The sequence below is a fragment of the Gopherus evgoodei genome, chromosome 1 (assembly GCF_007399415.2).
Source record: "Gopherus evgoodei ecotype Sinaloan lineage chromosome 1, rGopEvg1_v1.p, whole genome shotgun sequence".
Classification (NCBI taxonomy): domain Eukaryota; kingdom Metazoa; phylum Chordata; order Testudines; family Testudinidae; genus Gopherus; species Gopherus evgoodei.
In genome coordinates this window covers 54,096,185-54,118,350 of record NC_044322.1, presented here as the reverse complement: position 1 = coordinate 54,118,350, position 22,166 = coordinate 54,096,185, and the positions used below count along the sequence as shown (strand labels likewise).

General features: G+C 43.9%; 1 protein-coding gene across 3 annotated transcripts; it reads left to right on the top strand.

Annotated features, from left to right (window-relative positions):
• Positions 1 to 222: 222 nt before the first annotated feature.
• KCNRG (potassium channel regulator) lies at positions 223 to 7,494 on the top strand. Of its 3 annotated transcripts, none has more exons than XM_030564531.1 (3): positions 223 to 646; positions 728 to 822; positions 5,717 to 7,494. In XM_030564531.1, exons 1-3 carry the CDS (start codon positions 242 to 244, stop codon positions 5,967 to 5,969), a joined length of 753 nt encoding a protein of 250 aa, XP_030420391.1. In that variant the 5' UTR covers positions 223 to 241; the 3' UTR covers positions 5,970 to 7,494. The 3 variants fall into 3 exon arrangements, with proteins under 3 accessions (XP_030420391.1, XP_030420383.1, XP_030420374.1); XM_030564523.1 differs by having other exon boundaries at positions 725 to 822; XM_030564514.1 differs by having other exon boundaries at positions 223 to 822.
• Positions 7,495 to 22,166: the final 14,672 nt, after the last annotated feature.

The following is a 22,166-nucleotide window of genomic DNA, read 5'->3' as shown; positions in this document are numbered from 1 at the left end:
TTTATTTTTTATTATTTTTGTTTCAAGAGTCCAAGTTTCCAAGCAACCAGGACCTGCAAACAGCTATCTTTAGTTGTATTTATGCTTGTTGCCTGGGAACCCTAGCAGTGCTACACACCTCATCCCAAATATGCAATAAGATTACTGAATGGTGCTTGCAGTCCCAGTTGATTTGCAGTTTAGGAATAGTTTGGTTAGAAGGACGTAGGTTAGTGTTAACCTTGGTTGGTGAAGAGACAATATGAGCAATCAAGAAGTTGCCATTCTGAATGTGGGAGGCTCAAAATTTACAACATGGGTTTCCACCCTGCGGAGGTTCCCAGAGTCCAGGTTAGCACGGATGTTGAATGGCAATGACCACGAATTCAGGCTGGTGAATGGACAATTCTTTGTGGACAGAGATGGAACTTTGTTTAATTACATCCTGGATTTTTTGAGGACACTACAGCTTTCTCTGCCCACTGACTTTTCAGACTATCAGAGGCTGCAAAGAGAAGCAGACTTCTATGAACTCCACTCCCTGGCTGATCTTGTGAGCCAGGAAAACTTGCTGAAGCCGAGACCAGAGATCTTGGAGGTGCGTTTCTTGCTCCAGGAAACTCAGGCCTTTTTCCGAGTCTTTGGCTCTTGCAGCAACACTGTTGAGGTACTGGCTGGACGGGTCACTATGTTTACAGAGCAATCCTTGAGACAGAACTGGAATAATAATCCTTTTCCTTCTCAGAAGCTCCTCACTCCACTTCCTTTGGAGAGACCTTCTCATCATGACCTGGTTTTTCAATGTGGCACTGATTACTCTGCTGGTGACCAGTTGGTGACAAGGTATTCACCTTGTGTGGCTTTTCTTTCTTGAAATAATTCCAAGACCTCTGTCTAGTTCCGGGGGTCAGCAGCCTTTCAGAAGTGGTGTGCCGAGTCTTCATTTATTCACTTTAATTTAAGGTTTCGGTGCTGATAATACATTTTACTGTTTTTTAGGTTTCTCTCTATAAGTCTATATATAATATAACTAAACTACTGTTGTAGGTAAAATAAACAAGGATTTCAAAATGTTTAAGAAGCTTCATTTAAAATTAAATTAAAATGCAGATCTTATTAAGCTGCCAGCCTGTTCGGCCCGCTCCCGGCTTGGGGTTCCGTTCACCTATTCTGGCAGCGGGCTGAGTGAGGCCTGTGGCCGGAACCCCAGGTTGGCAGCAGGCTGAGTGGGGCCGGTGGCTGGGACCCCAGCTGGCAAGGGGCCGGCAGCCAGAACCCCAGACCAGTGGCTAGCTGAGTGGGGCCAGCAGCCAGGACCTCAGACCAGTGGCGAGCTGAGTGGGGCTGGCACCCCAGACCAGCAACGTGCCGAGCTGCTCAGCCTGCTGCCGTCTGGGGTTCCATCCGCTGGCTCCTGCCAGCCAGGGTACTGGCTGCCAGTCCCACTCAGCCCACTGCCAGTCTGGGGTTCTGTCTTCTGGCCCCTTGCCAGTTGGGGTACCAGCTGCCGGCCCCGCTCAGCCCGCTGCCAGCCTGGAGTCCCGGCCCTGCCCACATACAGTGGGTACCTACCTTCTCCCTGGTTCTGGCCCATTCTCTCTCTGCACTGAGCTGAGGGTGGGGGGTACACTGAGCACAGGGTTGGAGGTGAAGGAGCAGGCTGAGGTTTGGGGTGCAGGGTCTGGCCAGGAGCTAGAATGAGGGGGGGCTCAGGGTTGGGGCAGGAGGTTTGGGTGCGGAGCGCTTACCTGGACAGTTCCCATTTGGTGCAAGGGATGCAGGTGGGAATGTGGGAGGTGTAGGAGTTCCCCTTTGGTGCTCAGGGTGGGGATGTGGGGGTGCAAGAGTCAGGGCATGGGGTGTGGAGAGGCTGGGTATGTGTGGGGAGTGCAGGAGTCAGGGCAGGGGGTGTGGAGAGGCTGGGTATGTGTGGGGAGTGCAGGAGTCAGGGCAGGGGGTGTGGAGGGTGCAGGAGTCAGGAATGGAGTTGTGAGGGGGATGCAGGCGGCTGGGGTACAAGGGGGGTGCAGGGCAGAGGGCTGAGGGTAGTGGGCTGGGATCAGGGGGGTGCTTACGGCAGGGGGCTGGAAGGATATGCCCCGCTCCTGCCTCCCTTCTCTGCCTCCTTATCGGTCTGAGCAGTGAGGGTGCTGGGGCTGCTCTTCTCCCTTCCCTCGCAAGGGCCATCAGCGGCAGAGAGAGAGAGAGGAGATGAGGCTCAACGCAGCACGCTGGGGGAAGAGGTAGGGGAGGAGGAAACTTGGCTGCCGGAAGAGTCTGCCATACAGCAGCAGCCAGCAGGACCAAGCTTGCTTCTGCCCCCGCCAGAGAGAGCGATAGGCGGGAGGGTGGAGAAGAGCGGGCTGGGTCGGGCAGCATTTTTAATGGCATGCTGCTGCCTGCCGGGGTCCAACTCAGCCCGGCAGCGGACTGAGCGGGAGCCTGGCAGGCAGCAGCATGCCATTAAAAATCGGCTCGGGTGCCGTCTTTGGCACGCATGCCATAGGTTGCCGACCCCTGCTCTAGTTCATAAAATGCATGCAATTTGCTACACTGTGATGAGATCATGGGATAATCAATTGATGGTTCAATGCCAAAAGGTGACTGGTGTAACACCTGTTATACTGATCTAACTTCTTGTAAGTTTCCTTAACTTTTAAAATGGATTTTTAAAAACATCTTATTCTCCTAATTCATTTGACTTTCCTCTCACCTTTTTGCTTTTTCTATATTTCTGATGTGTCTGTCCAATGGGATGGCTGAATCATACCTAGAAGCCACTGGAAAATGCAAAATTAAAATATAGGAGAACCACTTGCCAGCTGTAATATTTTGTGCTCTTGATTCTCTGCCTAGATCCTACTGTTTGTCCCATATGTAACAGCCTCTGTGTTCTGTCAGCCTAATGACATATCCTAATGGGTTCGCTTTTCCTGTAGTAGTCAGAATGTTTGATAACTGAAAACGAAGTCTGTGAGTTGTCTGAAGTAGTAATGGGCAATCACAGAAGATGTTCCTAATTGGCTGAACTGATTACTAATGGTAGAAAAATACTTTATCTTAACCACCTCTCCTTTGAGATGTTTAACTCAGAGGATGCAGGGTTACTTCTTTCTGAGGAAAGAAGGAAGTTGATTTCTCTCATTAGTGAGGTTGCTAAGTCTGAATGTGGGCTAATACAAATTATAAAATTATAAAATGAAAATTATAAAATGAGTTTGTCACACATGCCATTCCCTTGTGCTCATAAGCATCCATAATGCTTGTAATGTACAAACTGTGAAAACTAGGAATAAATGGGAAAACTTGCACACAAGAACTTTATCCAAGATAAATATGGAATAAGCTGGGGAAAGGAGGAGGGGAAGATCATTAAAATGGCTACAAACACATCCCTTAGATTCCATTTTGGAGAAGGGGAGATGGAAAACAAAGGTAGAGCTAAGGTAATGGACTTTCCTTGTTCCTTAACTGTAGATGTGGGTTTTGTTTTGAAGAATATAAATTGTATAACACTACATGAGTTTGGAGGGGGAAGGGGGCTTAAGCCCTTGATCCTCTTGCCATTGATTTTTCAATGGGAAATCAGTGAGCTCTATGCTAGCCACATCAGGCTCTAGTTACATACACCTCTACCTTGATATAATGCTGTTCTCGGGAGCCAACAAATCTTACCGTGTTATAGGTGAAACTGTTATTGAACTTGATTTGATCCACTGGAGCATGCAGCCCTGCCCCCCTCCCCCAAGCGCTGCTTTACTGCATTATATCAAATTCGTGTTATATCGGGGTCGAGGTGTAGTTTATAATGATTTTTAGAAGCTCTAAAGGGTGGCTTTATTATACAGTTGGAATTTGTCTCCATACAGGAAAAGATGATCTAGTGTATCTTCCATGGTTCTTAGAATGCCTGGATTTTTATGGACACTTCACTGGAATAGTTCCAGTAGGGTTATTCTCTCTTGAAATATATGGATTAAGAGAATGCTGGGTTTAGAAAATTCAGTAGCATTTATCTTTATATTTTGACTTTTTCTTTAGCTGAATAATTGTAAGCAGCTCATTGTAGGCTCTCACATAGCACATATGAGATGGCACTTAAATGGTATATAACTTTATAGCTTATTGGACTAACTGTGCATCAGTGTAGGTTATGGCAACTTAAAAACTGATGTAGTCTGTTATAACTTCTTTTCTGACTTTGATTAATCAAGCTACACTTGTCTGTTGAACTGCAGAGGAAAAATCTTACAAACTAATCAGTTTTTGATTATGTGGTTAATTTATCTCTAATCAATCATTTGTGGTTGTATGGAATCTTTAGCTTTTAGTGCTTCTTGTGGACCTTTGTACTTTTTTCATGAACTATGGAGCAATTCTGCCTGCCAATTTATGCTACTTTTTAACAATATTTTTACATGACTTTTGTTCCTTGAGGTGTCTGGATAAATTTTTTAACCCCCTGTACTTTATTCCAAGTAAAATCAGTTTACTTTAGTTGTAAATAATTTTCATAATTGTTACAAAAAAAGTTGCTGTGCAAGGCAACTGAGCAATAAACTTCACTGTTAGCAGGGAGAGGTGCTTTGTAATGAAGAGTGCTGCTATTTAAATGAACCCGGTTTTGCTGCCCTGGCCACAGTTTGACTATTCTTATCTAAGAAACTGCTGTACATTATGCATAATGTACATCAATTCCCCTCCATTGAATTAAACACAATTTTAAGGGTTGTTACAATCACTTGTAAGGAAAAAGTGAACTTCATAGTGGAAAAAGTGTCTATTCTGTAAAAAAATATAACTGGTCAAACTGCAAGAAATAGCTGTGCTTTTAATGAGGTAAAGAATTAAGACATTTAGAAAACTAACTAGGGCTGTTGATTAATCAGTTAACTCACATGATTAACTCAAAATTGCGATTAATTGCAGTTTTAATTGCACAGTTAAACTACCAATTGAAATTTAATATTTTTGGATGTTTTTCTACATTTTCATATATATTGCATTCTGTGTTTGTAATTGAAATCAAAGTGTATATTTATTTTAAATATTTGCACTGTAAAAATGATAAAAGAAATATTATTTTTCATTTCATTGCCTAAAAGTACTGTAGTGCAATCTGTCGTGAAAGTGCAACTTATAAATGTAGTTTTTTTGTTACATAACTGCACTCGAAAACAAAACAATGTAAAACTTCAGACCTACAAGTCCACTCTGTCCTACTTCTTGTTCAGCCAATCACTAAGACAAACAAGTTTTGTTTACATTTACAGGAGATAATGCTGCCCTCTTCTTATTTACAATGTCACCAGAAAGTGAGAACAGGCATTTGCATGGCGCTTTTGTAGCCGGCATTGCAAGGTATTTATGTGCCAGATATGATAAACATTTGTATGCCCCTTCGTGCTTCTGCCACCATTCCAGAGGACATGCTTCCATGCTGATGGCATTTGTTAAAAACATAACAAGTAAATATGGTATTTGAAAACATCCAAAAATATTGAAATGTTGTTCTATTATTGTTTAACAGTGTGATTAATTGTGATTAATTTTTTAAATCACGTGACAGCCCTAAAACTAATCTAGATTCTTGGCTAGTGTAAATCAGTGCAGCTCTGTTGCAGGTGATGGAGTCATGCTGACTTACATCAGCTGAGAATTTGGCCTGTTTAAAAACATGGTTCCATCTTCCAAGAAGGATGTTAACTCATAATCACACTTTCTTCTCTTTCTCTAGGTATGTCTCTATAAAACCTGATGACAGAAAGCTGATTAATGGAACTAACGTACTAGGCCTACTAGTTGACACTTTACTTAAAGAAGGATTTCACCTTGTAAGCACCAGAACAGTCTCCACCGAAGAAAAAGTTGAATGCTACAGTTTTGAAAGGATGAAGAGGCCAGAAGCCCTTTTTCTCACTGCCAACCAAAGCCCGGAAAGCACTGGTGGAGCACAGACGAAATTAACTCCAATGCACAAGCAGAAATGAAACCGGTTTCATTACTACCTACCCTTTTGAATCTAAGAGACACATGTAGACACGACTAACCCTACTATTTCTTTTTTATTTGAAATTGCAACTATTGAAGGTCGTAACAACTGTCAAATTTTATATATTTCTTCAAAAATCACTTTTTTCCTTTTCCTGCAGTCATTCCATAGAGAAGCCAAGTTCTTCTTTTCCCTGTTAACCCTTTTCTGGAGCAGGGGAGAATACTGATGCAATATTGAATACGTAGTCCAGAATCAAGCAGTTAGAAATTGTCTTGCACATGTTTAAAATGGAGATGGTCATAATGGAGAAAATGAACCATACTGGGAATAAAGGGAGTCCCTGAATAAAGGTTCTTGCACTCACTGCAGGATACCGCAAAGGCAGCTTGAAATATGACAACAGCAAGTGAAGTAGTAACAAACAGGGCCTACAGAGCCTCTCTTCTCCTTCCTTTAGAAGGTTTTATAGATGACTGGAGAAATCTAAATTTGAATGATTACATACTATTTCTGCAAGCAAAAACTACAGAGACAATCTTTCAATTAGGTGAAAGCAGTATTGTGAAAATACCACAGATCATGCCCTGTCCCACTCTTTAAACTAATAAATATATTATCTATGAAACCACCATCTCTTCTTGCAGAATCCCCCAAGAAAAGAACCTATTCAACTGTCCTTCAATGCTCTGAACTTGATAAATGTAATATTAAAAAGGGTCTGCTGTGCAATGCATGGCAGGCAGTAATGAAAGGTCAGTTAATTAGAAAAGACAATTGCTCTTCAGAAGAAACAAATAGGCTGGAATTCTTAACTAAAATAGTTTAAAGAACTTTTCAGCACTTGCCAAATGCAAAGAACAGCTTAGGGTGAAGGATTGGCAATGGTGACTTTAAGACATGGTCACACTGCACTGCCAGACTGGCCTGCATCAGAAATTAGAGTAGCCTCTCAACTGCTCTCAGATTACTCTGGTTCGTAGTAGTTCTAGGAATGTGGGAATGTAACAGATTCTGGATCCATCCCTTCCTCCTTGAGGTGTGTGACTATGCCAGGAAAGGGCGGTATAGTGGTGGACTCTTTGCTAATTAAGGATTTCCCCTACTCTGGTTAGGCCTATTAATAACAACTTTCGGATAGTACAAAGGAAGTTGGGACAGGATCTGGCCCAATAGATCACTACTATTAAGGAGACATTACTGATGTGCCAAGAAATCAAAGACCATTTTGGATGTTTGTATCTATGTGGCTTTCTAGTATTGAATTGTCATAAAAGTTACCGTGAATATCTCCAGTCAAGAGGACAATCAGTGACAGTAAGAAATGCAGATGTACACGACAACCCCTTTAATGGGCAAAGAAAGAAAATGGACTTAAGACTGTACCCAAGCTCTAGAACCAAAACAATACCTGATAAACAACAATGAAGTGTAGACTGAGACTAACTTTTAATAACCTTTTGTAATGGAAAATATTGTGCTGATTCACATACTGCAGAAATCCTGATAAGAGTGTTTTATTTTCATTCTTAGTCATGTTGAATAATAAAATTTAAAAAATATATATATAAATCAAGAGATGAAACTCTTTTTTTTAAAGTACTTTCTCCCTTCTAGTGGATTATCTGTTGCCTTGACCCACTTGATCAGTCCAGGCTGATCATTTTGAAGTATTTTAACAAAACTTTTACTAGTGCAATTCCTGCTGGGCTAATAATTCTCAATGTTTCTGGGTCCTGTGACTATTTAGGTGATGACGCATACATCAAATTTTGTTATACAGGGTTCTTACTGATGGATGCTAAAAACCTGTGTTTGTGTGAGATGCATATTTGAAACACAAGTATTTTAGCCAAAAAGTGTCTAAGCAAGTTTTCTATCCTTTAAGTACTTAGAGGTAGATGACCTTAGCTTTTGAAGACCATTTTGCACTAAGATGGTTACTTCAATGGAAAGCATCTGTACAAAAAGTGATAGTGAAAGTGGCCAGGCTAAAAATATTTTAACAAGGGGCCAGCTTGAGGTTGTGACTAAATGTCTGTAGTAACTTGAGGCAGAGGAGAAAGTGCACTTCTTCACTGACAAGTTACTATAAAATGGCACCTTCTTACTACAACAGCTCCCTGTTGATGTAAATTACCATTGCATTGCAACTTGTGTGGTCTTACACCAGTGCAAAGTGGGTGCTACCAATTCAGAATGATTTTCTGCACCCAATGTGCAAGTGTGAATGAGATCACAGGGTACAGGGTAATGGTGAATCACACAGTGTTTTCAGTCTTCTTACGTTAGTGAAATTTTTACTGTTCTACTCCTTTCAGTGCCAAACCGATGCTGCTGCAGAGAGTGAAGCGAGGGTATGGCTACACTTGACATTTCAAAGCGCTGCCACGGCAGTGCTTTGAAGTGTGAGTGTGGTCAGAGCACCAGCGCTGGGAGAGAGCTCTCCCAGCGCTGCACGTAAACCACATCCCTTACGGGTGTGGCTCCCAGCGCTGGGAGCCGGGCTCCCAGCGCTGCGGCACTGATTACACTGCGGCTTTACAGCGTTATATCTTGCAGCGCTCGGGGGTGTTTTTTCACACCCCTGAGCGCGAAAGTTGCAGCGCTGTAAAGTGCCAGTGTAGCCATGGCCCAAGTTATGGGTTTTTTTTCTGGTGCAATGTCAGCAGAATTGTTTACATGGTTCTACTTGGTTACATCTAGGCAGTCCTATAGATTATGATTGCACAGGTATAAGTGAAGGTCTAATTGGGCCTGCAGAACCTTTGTGAAGGGTGCTGGTGTGTGGAAAGGGAAGAAGCCTGGTTGACTGAGACTAGGGTGACTCGGTAAACCTGCTAGCCAGAAAAAACATGCTTATTTGTAAACTGAGTTCTTCCTTACAGAAATTTTGGCGAGAATAAACAATGGCACAACATAATAGAATTCCTACTGTCACTTTTCCAAGTAGAACCACAGTGTGAGTTGGCCAATCTGTCATGTGCATCAGAACTAGAGAGAGAACTCTGATCTGAGTTGCAGCAGTCCCATCTCCTTGCTCTCTTTTTAAGTAAATGCAAATAGATTTTGACATATTTGAGCAGCTCCATTTTGTTGTTTAAAACTGGAGTTTGTAACCACTGGCTTCATCTACTCTTCTCCCCTGTCCAGTCCTAGGAGATGGTCTATATTGAAACTGATCTTCTGGTCACAGCAAATAAGATTTCTCCCCTTCATAGTAATGTCAATAAGTCGTCTTGAGGTAAGCATCATGCTGCATAGAAGGGGTTTGGTTTAAGTTACTGACACTTCTTCTCCCACCCCCCTTCCAGTTCTCCTCTAAATATAGCAAATGAGTTGTAGACTGCCCTAAATGTTGGTATTCAGTAACAATTCTGGTGTGTCTGCAGACCTGAGGTGGCCCTGAAATCATGTCTGAGGGCTTCTACACTACCGTGTGGGGTCAATCTAAGATACACGACTTCAGCTACGTGAATAGCGTAGCTGAAGTCAACATACTTGGATCCTACTTACCATGGTGTCTTCACTGCAGTAAGTTGACAGCTGATGCTCTCCCGTCGATTCCACTGGTGCTTCTTGTTCTGGTGGAGTACCGGAGTTTGACGGGAGAGCGCTCAGCGGTCAGTTGATTGCGTCTACATTAGACATGATCGATCACTGCCCGCCAATCTGGCGGGTAGTGTAGACCAGCCCTGAATGTTGAGGAAGTAGTCATCTTGGCTCTACTCTTTTTTTTAAATAAGGGATCACTGGGTATAAAGGAAACCAGACCTGTAACGTGAGACTGCCTCCAATTCTTAGTGTAATCCGCCCTCCATATTCTTCTGAGGTTTCATTAGAGAAATAGTAGATCCCTCTGAAAAGCAGAAATGATTGGCTGTTAGATGTGCAAAAAGTAAACGCATAAGGAACACATCACATAGATATCTTCTTCCCTTTTTAAAATCACTGCTTCTGTCTTTTTTCTTTATAATTGAACTTGTCTAGCACTTTTTATGCAAGGCTCTCAAAGGGCTTTATCAATAATTAAACTTTTGATGCCCTTGTCAAATAGAGTAGTATTATCCCATTTTACAAGGGTGGATCTTTACTCATACATGCTTATTCTTTTAAAAAAATTGTTGAACTCCTTTACGGTTCTGGGGAGTCTTTTAAAGATTTTTTTTAATATCTTCTGAGATGGGGTGGTCTCTTTCCAACTTCTATATACAATAAGCTGCTGATGCTAACGGGGAGAGTCTGCACTATAAAGTATTTTGTATCTCTAGCGATAGCTTTGTAGATACTGTATAAAGCAGTGTTTCTCAAACTGGGGTCACTGCTTGTGTAGGGAAAGCCCCTGGCAGGCTGGGCCGGTTTGTTTACCTGCCCCATCTGCAGGTCTGTCAGAGTGCGGCTCCCACTGGCCGCGGTTTGCTGCTCCAAGCCAATGGGAGCTGCTGGAAGCGGCGCGGGCCAAGGGACTCACTGGCTGCCGCTTCCAGCAGCCCCCATTGGCCTGGAGCGGCAAACCATGGCCAGTGGGAGCTGTGATCGGATGGGGCGGGTAAACAAACCGGCCTGGCCCGCCAGGGGTTTTCCCTACACAAGCGGTGACCCCAATTTGAAAAACACTAGCATAAAGAATGAAAGCCCTTCAGGAATTAAGAAAATTGCAGTCTTGAATATCCTGTGCTCTGTGCATGTGCTACTGATTAATTAGTTAAAATGGATTTTTAAATAAAGATTTTGCATGAGTCAGGAGAAAGAAAAGACAAATCATTCAGCTGGTTTGTTTGCCATGCCAATGGAAAACTACCAGTCTTTGTACAGTTCTGAAACAGTTTTCACTTGCCAGCATACTTGAACTGCATAAGAAAACAATGAAGAATACCAGTCCATGTTCTGGTATGTGACTAACACATGCTAGGTGAAAGAATGATACAATGATGATTGCTTCCTATCCCCTCTCTTGCACACATGCAAAGAGAGATTGGAACATCATGTTTCTAAGTACTAGAGTTGAAGGAAGCTTTCTTGTGCAATAGACTTTCCCTTTCTGCTTAATTTCAATCTAAAGTGCTGAAAAGGAATTTATCTAATCATAGCAAGGGTGAGCAGGGCTTGATCTGTCTTTGAAATGGACACAGCTGTGACGTATGTTGTATAGGCTAGCTAAGAAGTACTGTTCTGATCCAGTATTGATTTTGCTTTTAGATGTAAGGGTGAGCTGTGAGTTAAGCTCTAGTCTTAGATCATAGTAATGCTTGTATAGTTTTGTAAAATTGTCAAGGAGATTTACACCCAATTGCTGGAAAGTGGTATTGAATGTTAATTGGGTAGCAGACTCTCAACCATCAACAAGCCATTTTCTCAATGCCTCTTATTCTTTGTTCCTAGTTTGTGCTGACCTAGTGCAGCTGCACAGCTTTATTTTTATTGATTTTTTCCTCCCTAACAATGAAGATGAACACCTGCAATAAAATTTCAGTCCATCACAAGGAAATCCAATTCTCCACCAAATGTTACTATTGATCTGTTCCCACTAGATGCTGCTGAAGCTAAGCATATAAAACAGTGGCTCTCAAACTTCATTGCACTGTGACCCCCAGGCCAATGGAGGAGGCGGGAAACCGCGGCCAGCACATCCCTCACCCGCGCCGATTCCCGCCTCCCCTGTTGGCCTGGGACGGCAAACCACGGCCAGTGGGAGCCGCGGTTGGCTGAACCTGCTGATGTGGCAGATAAACTAGCCTGGCCCACAAGCGTGCTTACCCTGGCGAGCCGCGTGCCAGAGGTTGCCGACCCCTGGCCTAGTAAATGGATCCACCAACATTAACTAGAGTAGATTGGCACTGATTGCAGAAAGGCCTAGAGCCAAATATTTTCAAATGAGTGTGTGGGATATGAATAATCAGTCCTCACATGAAATATAGACTAAACCTGACTTCTGTCTAAAAAAACCAAATGTCACTTTTCTAGAATGTGATGACATTTCAGCTGCAGTATAACCCTCAAATTATTTGCTATAAGACTAGTCTTGTGTATACAGTTCTTCTAAGAGTTCCCCTTGCTCTTCCATTGCTACAGCTGTAATGGGATGGTTCACTCAGTAGGTACCTTCCTTCGAGTGGAACAAGATAGATCTCCTTCCTAAAGTAAATCCTGAGAAATGCTGGAAACCGCAATTTGTGAGCTTATTACAGAGAACTCATCTGCATCTTCACCTCACCAAATAGCTGGTTATCACACAATGAGATAAGTCAAGTGCTGGCTAACTGTCTGCCTAAACTGCTGAAGGATTAAGCACTGCAACACTACCTATTGCATCACAACTGTGACAAAATACAAGAGATTAAAAACACTAGGGGTGGGATTTTCAAAAGGGAGATAGGCACCTAATTCCCACTGAAATTCAACAGGAGTCTGAGAACCTACTTCCCTGTAGCTCCTTTGAAAACCACAACTTACAAAAATTGTATATTTTACAGCCAGTGGTAGCAAAAATCAATATGTAATAAAAATAGACCATCCACCCTGGGACATTAATTTCATGATGTTATATTTAGTGGCAAAGCCTTGCTGATTCTTGGTCTTCTCATATTTGCACCTTTCCTTGGGCTATCTCCTTACACCTGAAACCCACTCCACCCCTATTGATGGAAGGGTAAGAGAGGCTATATTTGAAGGATCACAGGCATCAGCCTGGGAAGCAATCTCACTCTTTTATTGGGGACAATGTGGATGGCAGCTGCCTCTGTAGTGCCACTGTTCTCATATGCAGGGAGAGTCCATAAGTCAACCTGTGGGACGGGAGTGCTGTGTAAACAGGGATATGCACCCTGTTCTCCATTCTCATGGAGAATCTGCCTAAAAATTAATATAACTTGAGGTAAACAGGCAAAGGCTAAAACTAGAAAAGAGGTCAGAGCCTATGTAAAGAGTGTAAATAGAGAATTATACTATAGTGGACCTAACAACGTTGAACTAGGTGCTCCTGCATCCCTTCTCCCTCCAACTCCATCTCTCTCTAACTGTCTTACTCTCCTTCTGTGCTTATATATGGTCCCAGCTCCTCCTCCCATGCACTCTCCACCAACTTCTGTTCCCCTCCTCTATTCCCTACCCCTTGGCTCCTGCAATCTCCCTCCATTTTAGTCAGATTGCTTCCTTCTCTGCTGCCTGGGAGCCAGCGGGGGGAGAATTGAGAGCACATGAGAGCCAGTCTCTTTGATCTCCATTACAGTATGTGAACATTGAAGGACTGCAGGTCTCAAACCCAGGGTACTCAAACAGTACTCAGACCACAGTCACCACCTAGGAGCTTACTGGTACTGGGCAGGGAGTATGAGATGATGGACTCAAGCTCACCCTGGGCACTGGCCACAAAGCTCCAACTAGAAGAGATGTCCAACCTCTCCTGTTGGCTAAGACTCACTATTTAAGCCAGAAAAAGGCACAGACAATCATCTAGCCAACCAAATAAATCTCTGGCTGGCTGCTACATTTGACCCCTTCTTCTCACCTGACTTCTGAGCCCTGCCTCATTCCTGATTTCTGCCTTCCTGTCCTGTTCCTGGTGCCTGTCCTCCTGCCTTGTTCCAGATTCCCACTTCTATGCTCCACCTCTGGTTACTGATTGCAACTCTACCCTTGGCTTGATTCCAGACCCTGATTCCAGCTCTGATTCTTGGCTTGACTCATGACTCCTATCTCTGACCTCTGGTTTCTGACCACAACTGCTCTGACCATGAGGTCTGATCACTCAAGTCCCAGATTATGATACAGGTTCTGATACCACAGTGGCCCTTGGCAGCCAGGAGGAGGAATTGCAAGGAAAATCTAGTTGAGCCCCCATAGGCCCAGGATGGAACATGCTCAGTCACTCTGTGGGAATGGTGCATGCGCAGCCTGTTCAGCATTTAGGTCAAGGAACCTTGAGGGAAAGGAGCATGCTCAGTGAGGATGGAATCCAGATAATTTAGCCACTAAACTCTAAATGGTCTCTACTGAGCATGTGCACATTGAGATTTTTCAGTGGCTTATAACTTGGCCACATTTTCACAGGAACATAACAAGGCACATCCCTGAGATGTAAGAGTGTTATGAACAGTGTATGTGAGATGATCAGTGAGGTAAAGTTACTGTGTAACTATGGTAGGATATTAAAATTTTGTGTATGACTATATTGCTCTAACTTATTTTGGGGGGTAGTGGAATGTTTATTATATGCCCATAATACTTTAATTCCATGGGGTCTGTGCATGAAGGCAACACAATGGCTTACCAGATAAAAGCATCCAGGTATACACTTGAAAGACAGTGGGATAACCTGTTAGCTTCAAGGATCCTGGATCTTGTCAAGTTACAAGCCATGTTTTTACCAAAGTTGGGTTCCTGGAGGTCAAAAGAACACCAAACAGTTAAAAAGCCCTTCTCAGGGGAAGAACAGTGGGCAATTGTCCAAGACTGACCAGGGAGTCAGTCTGACACAAGCAGAGTCTCTGTGGAGGGAGTCTGAAGAAGCTGGGCTTTCCCAGATGCAGGGAACAGTAAGCCAAATGGAAAATCAGGCATGTGTATAGACTAGTTTATTGTTTATAAAAAGTATTTTATTTGAAATACTTTTGTTGTAATAAACAATACTCTGCTTTAAGAAGGCTGCCTGGTCACTGGTTACTACTGTCATGCTCCTGGAGTGAATAGAACTGAAGGGTCTGAGCCTGTTAGACCTCCTGACGTAATGACAGGGGATTGCGGCCAGGACTCAATCTGAGAGTGGGAGAATTGCATGATTCTGTCCCAAAAAAGGTGATGATGTGAGGCCTGATACCCGAGAGCAGGTGCACTCAAAGAGACCATGAGGCATCAGAGGTGCAGTTATCCCGCTAACTGTGGCACGCAAAACAAAATATTTTCCTTTAATCTTATAATTGGAAATGGCTGAACTGTTTTGCAGAAACTTTGAAATAAAAAGTCAGTCAGAGGCAGACACCCAACATAGGAAACTTCAGCCCAACTGGTTAAAGTTTAACAATGTTACAAACAACTGAAATAAGGGCCATCTTATAATGGAAAGTGTTGGGCAACCTTACCTTTATTCAGAGGTACCCATTCAACATTTAATAACAGGTGCTATATGAATAATTTTCATCCACATCACACTTCATTCTCATGTGGAAGTGAAGAAATGTTTCATTTTGCCTTAGTCAAACCTAGAAATTGGACCCAGGAATTAAAAGGACAAATACACAATATGAAAAACAAATAACCAAAGATATTAAGGAAAATAATAGATTCTTTAAAGACATTCCATTCAAGAAAGCTTTTTGTCTATCTTTAGGCCCTATATAGTATCAAAGGGGAAATGAAAGAGAATGGAAAAGTTATAAAGAGTTTTAATGCAAATAATTCATTTGTTTTTAATATAGAAGGCAATAAAGACATTAATATCCCAAGGGCATATTTTATGGGAAAATAAGAGTATAGCTTTAACAGACCTGGAGGTCTCTAAGGAAGAGGTTATGGGCAGCTTGAGAAACTCAAGTGCAGTAAATCTCCAGGAGTTCATGCTATTTATCCAAGAACTCTGAAAGAAATAAAATGTGAAAACGAGGAGATCATGATAAGGATTTGTCAATTATCCCCAAGAACACCAAATATTCCTCAAGATTGGACAATTGCTCATAGTTAACCATCCTCAGAAGGGGACGTAAAGGTCACCTTCACTATACACCAAAGTCACACCAGTTTCTGAGGAAATTGATTGTGAATATTTTTAACAATAGGATAATAGCAGGATAAGTATAAATGGATGGGGTAATAGCATCACAGCTTCCAGATTAAACTGTGCTTTCTAATTTCTTAAAAATATTTGAAAGGAACACAGATTACTTGGATTTTCCATGACAATATTAAGGAAAACAAATAACCACACGTTATGGAGCAGTCTAATCATGGATTAGGAAATAAAGAATCAGAGTAACTAGGCACTTCTCAGGGTAGAAAGAAGTTGTAATCCTTGCCCAAACTAGGTTGTTTGTCATTTCCTTTTCCCAAAATAGCCCCTGTCAATCCTGCAGCACTATTCGGGGAGGAAGATTGCAAGTCCCCACTGGCACAGAGAGCAAGCTAGGAGCATAAGGAAGGAGGAAGGGGATCTGGCCAGAGTATGTTGCACCCCAGTGAACTCTGGCTGCAGAACAGACTATTGGGAGTCACTGTCGTAGGGCAAATTTAGAGCAGCCAGAAGGCTACTCTACATTTTTCTGGAGACTGGTCTTTCCTTCAGCAGATCCAGGGATAGTGAGAGATTTAAAACCACCCTTGCCTCCATTCTTTTCTGCTATGTCAAGCAGAACTTGGCACAATGAGATTCTGGGCCCTGATTTGTAAATATGTTTTAGCTACCTCAATCTTCAATTATAAGCAGTGGGAAGGTATAACTATAACTTGTTTTAATGATTGCATGTCAATTATATGTATCTCAAAAGCTATTTTTACTTTGTCTTTTTCTGATTTCAGTAAATGTATAGGTAATACTTACTCCTGCCTTGAGTGCGGGGACTGGACTAGAAAACCTCTCAAGGTCCCTTCTGGTCCTATGATTCTATTATCTTAGGGGAAAACATGGATCTTTGACTCTAGAACTGGATCAATAAGACAAAACATTAAAATAATAATATCACTACTCTTTGAAATCTCAACTGAGGCTCTGAAACCAGCAAGCTCCTTTACAAGGCTATCATTCAACTTCCTCTGCCCTCTCTCCCCACAAGATTCTACACTATCTGTGAGCTGGCAAAGAGACCCTAACTCCTTGGTTGGCGCTGTTATTAGACTACTGTGAAAACAATGCAACAGATTAGAAATATGTCCCCTTGCAACAAATACTTTAAAACTTTGCTGTTGTTTCATGACTCTGCCGTGATTCTGGAAAATTAGCAAAGGCAGTTTGGGAGAAAGTTTTAAAGAGGCCCCAAATTGAGCCTCTAATTTTGAACCACAATACAGAATTGCAGGTAGAAATATGGTACATCGATGCTTAACTAAGTGATCTGCAGTTGCAATCAGGTAGATAGATATCCAAATATTAGTCCTTGTTCCCACAAGCAATTATGAGTGAAAGTTTCCACTGGAAGCAACTAAAAAAATAAATCAGGTTTTTGGATCTGATGTAAGGACACGTTGCCAATTTTGGATAACTGAAATTCAAGATTATGACAGAGTCAATTATTACTTCTGAATAGGGTTTTCTGTGGTGCTTGTCATTGTAGTGTCTGTGTCTAAAAACATTACTGAATTTATCTTCACAACACCTTTGTGATATAGGGAAGGACTGTCCCACTTTATAGATGGCAAACTAAGGCACAGAGCGGTTAAGAATCAGATTTTTCAAAAGTATTTAGACAACTGACTCCTGGAGTTAGGCACCTATATACCTGTAAGATCTGTGGCACAACTAGGAATTGAAACCATGTCTCCTGATCTATGGATCTATGTCTCAATCACGCCAGTCTCTCTCTTTAGGGGGGGGTCTGTTCCCTATCGTGCCTACTTAATTTTATTAGGTGAGGACACAGAATTTGCTGCTTCGCTTATGGGTGGGATTTTCAAGTGCTCAGCATTGGCCTAACTGCATCCATTGAAGTCAATGACCGTTTTTAAAACCTATAACACATCTGAAGTAAAAAGATGACATTCCCAAGTCATGGATCATGAGGCTTTGTCTCCCTGGAAGTAGGAGGCCTCCTGGAACTTTCTTTGGGGTGTTGGACTTCCACAGTGCCCCAACTTAGACTGTGCCTGTTAGGCACAAGAGAGCTTTGCGACTAAACCTTCTGGGCAGGACTGTTGTGTGTATAGTGCAGGGGTCAGCAATCTACGGCACGTGTGCCAAAGGCGGCACGCAAGCCGATTTTGCCTGGCACGGCTGCCAGCCAGGGTCCCGACCGCCGGCCCCACTCAGCAGGCGGCCGGCTGAGTGAACGGAACATCAGGCCGGCAGGAGGCTGAGCGCGGCCGGACCCCAGACTGATGGCAGGCGTGCCCCCCGGCTCCCCCCTCCCCACGCGCGGGTTCTGTGGCTCCCAGGAGTGTGAGCCGCTGGAGCGCGGGGCTCTGAGCCTGCTGCGGGAGGGGTGGCGGCTCACACTCCCGGGAGCCACAGAGCCCGAGCGCGGCGAGGGGGGAAGCCGAGGGGCACACGGGGACTCCTGCCTGCACGCAGCCGCTGCAGGAGCCGCAGCCCGGGCAGGCGGCACGCCCCCCCTCACCGCGCTCGGGTTCTGCGGCTCCCGGAAGTGTGAGCTGCCGCCAGCGCTGCTGCCCCTCCCGCAACTACCCCCCTGCCTCTGCCTCAGCACTCTGCGGGGGAGGGGCTGCGTGCGCGGCAGCCCGGCAGCGTGTTTTGCCTCCACGTGGAGCCAGCGTCTGACCGGCATGGGCATGGTAAGGGGAGTCCTCGGGGGCCAGTCCGGGAGCAGGGGGAGGGTTGGGTGTCCTAGGGGTCCTGTCAGGGGGCAGGGAGTGGTTGGATGGGGCGTGGGAGTCCCGGGGTCTGTCTGGGGGCGGGGATATGGATAAGGCTTGTGGAAGTCAGAGGACAGGTACGGGTAGAGTCCTAGGGGGGCAGTTAGGGTGGGGGGGGGGTCTCAGGAGGGGATGGTCAAGGAGCAGGGAGGCTTAGGTAGGGGGTGGAGTTCTGGGGGGCAGTTAGGGGCAGGGGTCCCAGGAGGGGGTAGTCAGGGGACAAGGAGCAGGTGGGGGTTGGGGATTCTGATGGGGGCAGTAGGGGTGGAAAGTGGGAGGGAGTGGATGGGGGTGGGGCTAGGGCAGGGGTCTCCCCTTTGTTTTGATTGTTGAAATAAGGTAACCCTAGACGAGGGAGGATCTGGGGGGCACATGGGTGCTGGTGCCCGCAGACATCCACTGCAGCCTGCAGGAGCCCCCGGGGGCTGCTGGGCCGCAACCTGGGCAGGAGGGGTGGGCGGGCATGGCTGCTTCCCACTAGCGGCGCCGCTGCCTTGGCAAGGGTGCTGCCCCCCTGCACTACGCCAGCTCCTCCATGGCTGAGGCTCGCTGCTGCCACAGGCAGGATGCTCTGGCTCTCCGGTGCCTCCAGAAGGCGGCTCCTCCCTGCCAAGCTGCTGCAGTGGCCCAAGCGTGGCAAAGCCAGTGAGTGGACTTGGGGTGGGGTGGGAAGGGCTCGTGGAGGGGGGCTGTGCACCCTCTAGGAGAGTTCAGGGGGCAGGGAGAGGGCAACCTGGTCTAGGGAGCAGCCCCTGGGCATGGCTGGCCCCTGGGGTCTATAAAGACTCATTGGGATTTGCCCCTCAATGAACCGATGTGCAAGAGGTGTGGGGGGGGGCGCAAGGTGGAAGTTTTGCCTAGAGCGCAAAATATCCTTGCACTGGCCCTGCCCCAGTGGTTGCCTGCACTCCAGTTTAAGAACCACTGGACTAAACTGATAAGATCTGCATTTTAATTTAATTTTATATTAAGCTTCTTAAACATTTAAAAAAAACTTTATATACAACAATAGTTTATAGACATAGAGAGAGACCTTCTAAAAACATTCAAATGTATTACCGGCACGCAAAACCTTAAATTAGAATGAATAAATGAAGACTTGGCACACTACATCTGAAAGGCTGCCGACCCCTGGTATAGTGTTTGCCACACCTTGGGTATCAAATGGATATACTAGTTACAAGACAGCCCTTTACAGAAGAACTGAAGTCTAAATATTTGTGACTAGTGATTGTGTGTGCCTCAGTATTGAGGTACTGAGCTTGAGAAACCCATAAGCAATCTGCTTTTCAGAAAGTGAACATTTGCTTCCCCAAAAAATTAAGCCTCTTTAAAGACGTCTCAACTTGGGTACCAAATCACTGGCCCCTTTTGGAAGTTTAGGCCTAGACCTGTTTGATAACTTGCATCCAAATGGACAACACCCAGCTCAGAAGAACAGCTGTTTTAAAAGCTTAACTAACCTGCACAAAAGAGAAGGAAGAAGTTTAGAAAAGGTAAAAAGCAACACAGAAACAAATGGGTCTCCTTGGTAGTGTTGTATCTTATTAAATCGAGAGCTGATGATATATGTATTCTGAACTTCTGAAGGTGTCAGACTTCTAACTGGCTGAAAAGCGGAAGCTGCTATAGAGATCCCTGTGGCCTAATCAGAATAATCTGAAAATAAGGCTGAGGCTTGCATTTGACGAATTTGAACTCTCAAACATTCTCCCCCCACTCTTTATGCTTTTTGTTTTCCTGGGATTTTGGAGGTGTTAATACTTCCCCAAAATTATGTCTGACTAATGTGCACCATCATAGACTACATGTCTAATATTTTAATCAGGTGGTCTTAATTTGTACCAGAAGGACCAAACATTCAAGTCTTCACTGTGGACTTTTAGAACTGAGCTTCAGTTAAGCCTTCTAGGTACTGACAGAAGGCTTTGTGTCTTAACTCTCAACTTTCTACATCTTAGAGACAAAAGGGGCAAAGTTTGTGCCTAAATTGGTAGATGGTATAACAAACAAAATGTTTTGGTTTTTTTATTTGTGACCATCTGAGACAGGTGAATCTAAAAGCAGCTTAGGGAAGGCAAGCGAATGCTGAATTAAACTAGAATTATTTTCTGGAGCCTCCATGACACTGCAGCCAACAGGGGGCTGTCTGGGTACATGATTTCATGTGTCTTTTAGCTAAATAAGTGATCCAAATGTACAACATATCACTCAGGCACAATATGGGTTTCAGACACTTGCCAAGTAATTGGTAGTTCCAGAAGTCAATTAACAGATAACAGTCCCATAAATGCAGTTCTTTACCATCTTTGCCTGATAACACCTTATGTATATTACTTGTCTCTGAACACCCTATGTCAGAAGACAGAACAAAAATGGCTTCTTCAAGAAGTGAGAAAAGTTTGTGTTATTTCATATCATTCCTCTACATCTACACTGACGCTGGTAGCATGCTTCCCAGCTTGGGTAGACATATATGTGCTAACTCTGCTTGAGGTAGTGCACTAAAAATACCAGTGTAGCCAGTGGTAGCACTGGCAGCTGCTTGGGCTAGCCACCTGAGTACAGCCTGCCTAGACCTCAAGCGATTGTACTCAGGCAGCTAACATGAGCAGCTGCCTATGGTACCTGACTACTGGGTATTTTTAGTGTTCTAGCTCAAGCAGAGCTAGCATGTCCCTGTCTACCTGAGCTGCGAAGCCTACTCCCAGCTGCCGGATAGATGTACTCTTATTAATGATGTGAGAGACATGTCACAATTATTTGGGAGTGTGCCAAAGTTATGTCTATATCAGTTCTATTGTGTTAAGATTGGATGTATAAGTGAGGCCTGGCCTACACCAAAAGTTAGGTCAGTCCAGCGACATCGCTTAGGAGTATGACAAATCTACATCCCTGAGCGACATTGTTAAGTCAACATAACCCCCAGTGCACTAGGTGCCTCTTAGGGAGGTGGATTACCTATGCTGACAGGAGAACTCCTATTGACATAGGCAGCATCTACACTGACATGCTACAGTGGCACGGCTGCAGTGGTGAAGCTGTGCTACTGTAGCATTTCAAGTGTAGACAAGCCCTTATTCTTCTCTTGAAGAATATAATACACAACAACTATTCTTATCCCCTGAGCACCACCCCTCCTCCACACACACAGCTTTGTTTGTTTTTTTTTACATACCTCTAGAGATTTTCCCCAGTGTTATATATTACTTTCAAATTATTTGGAGAAAAATGCCAGTGAAATTCACATTACATTATAGTAAGTGAAAAGCATCTAGTGGTTTATCTCAAGGGCATAGCAACCATTTTGTAAGACACCTATACCAAAAATCATCACTATGTCCAACAGGCCCTTGTGCAGCCCAAAGGAAGTGTCTCCCTCATGATGCCAAATGTTGGGAGTTTAGGGCTTGAGGCTGAGCAGCAGAAGACTGGTTCACATTGTTTATTTTAATTAATTTTAAATTTTTACATGGAGGGGAAATCTAAAAGAGAAAAATTTTAAGCTCCAGAAATCGTACTTTCCAATCTTGCAAACTGCTCCATTCAGGGCAATGGTTCTTGCAAAGACTGCTGTTAACTTTAATGGGCTCCGTGTAGGAGCAGGAGTCTACCCGTACAAAATATGCAAAATTGGGGCTTTAACTATTAGTATTTCCCTTGGACACACTAAGCTACTATC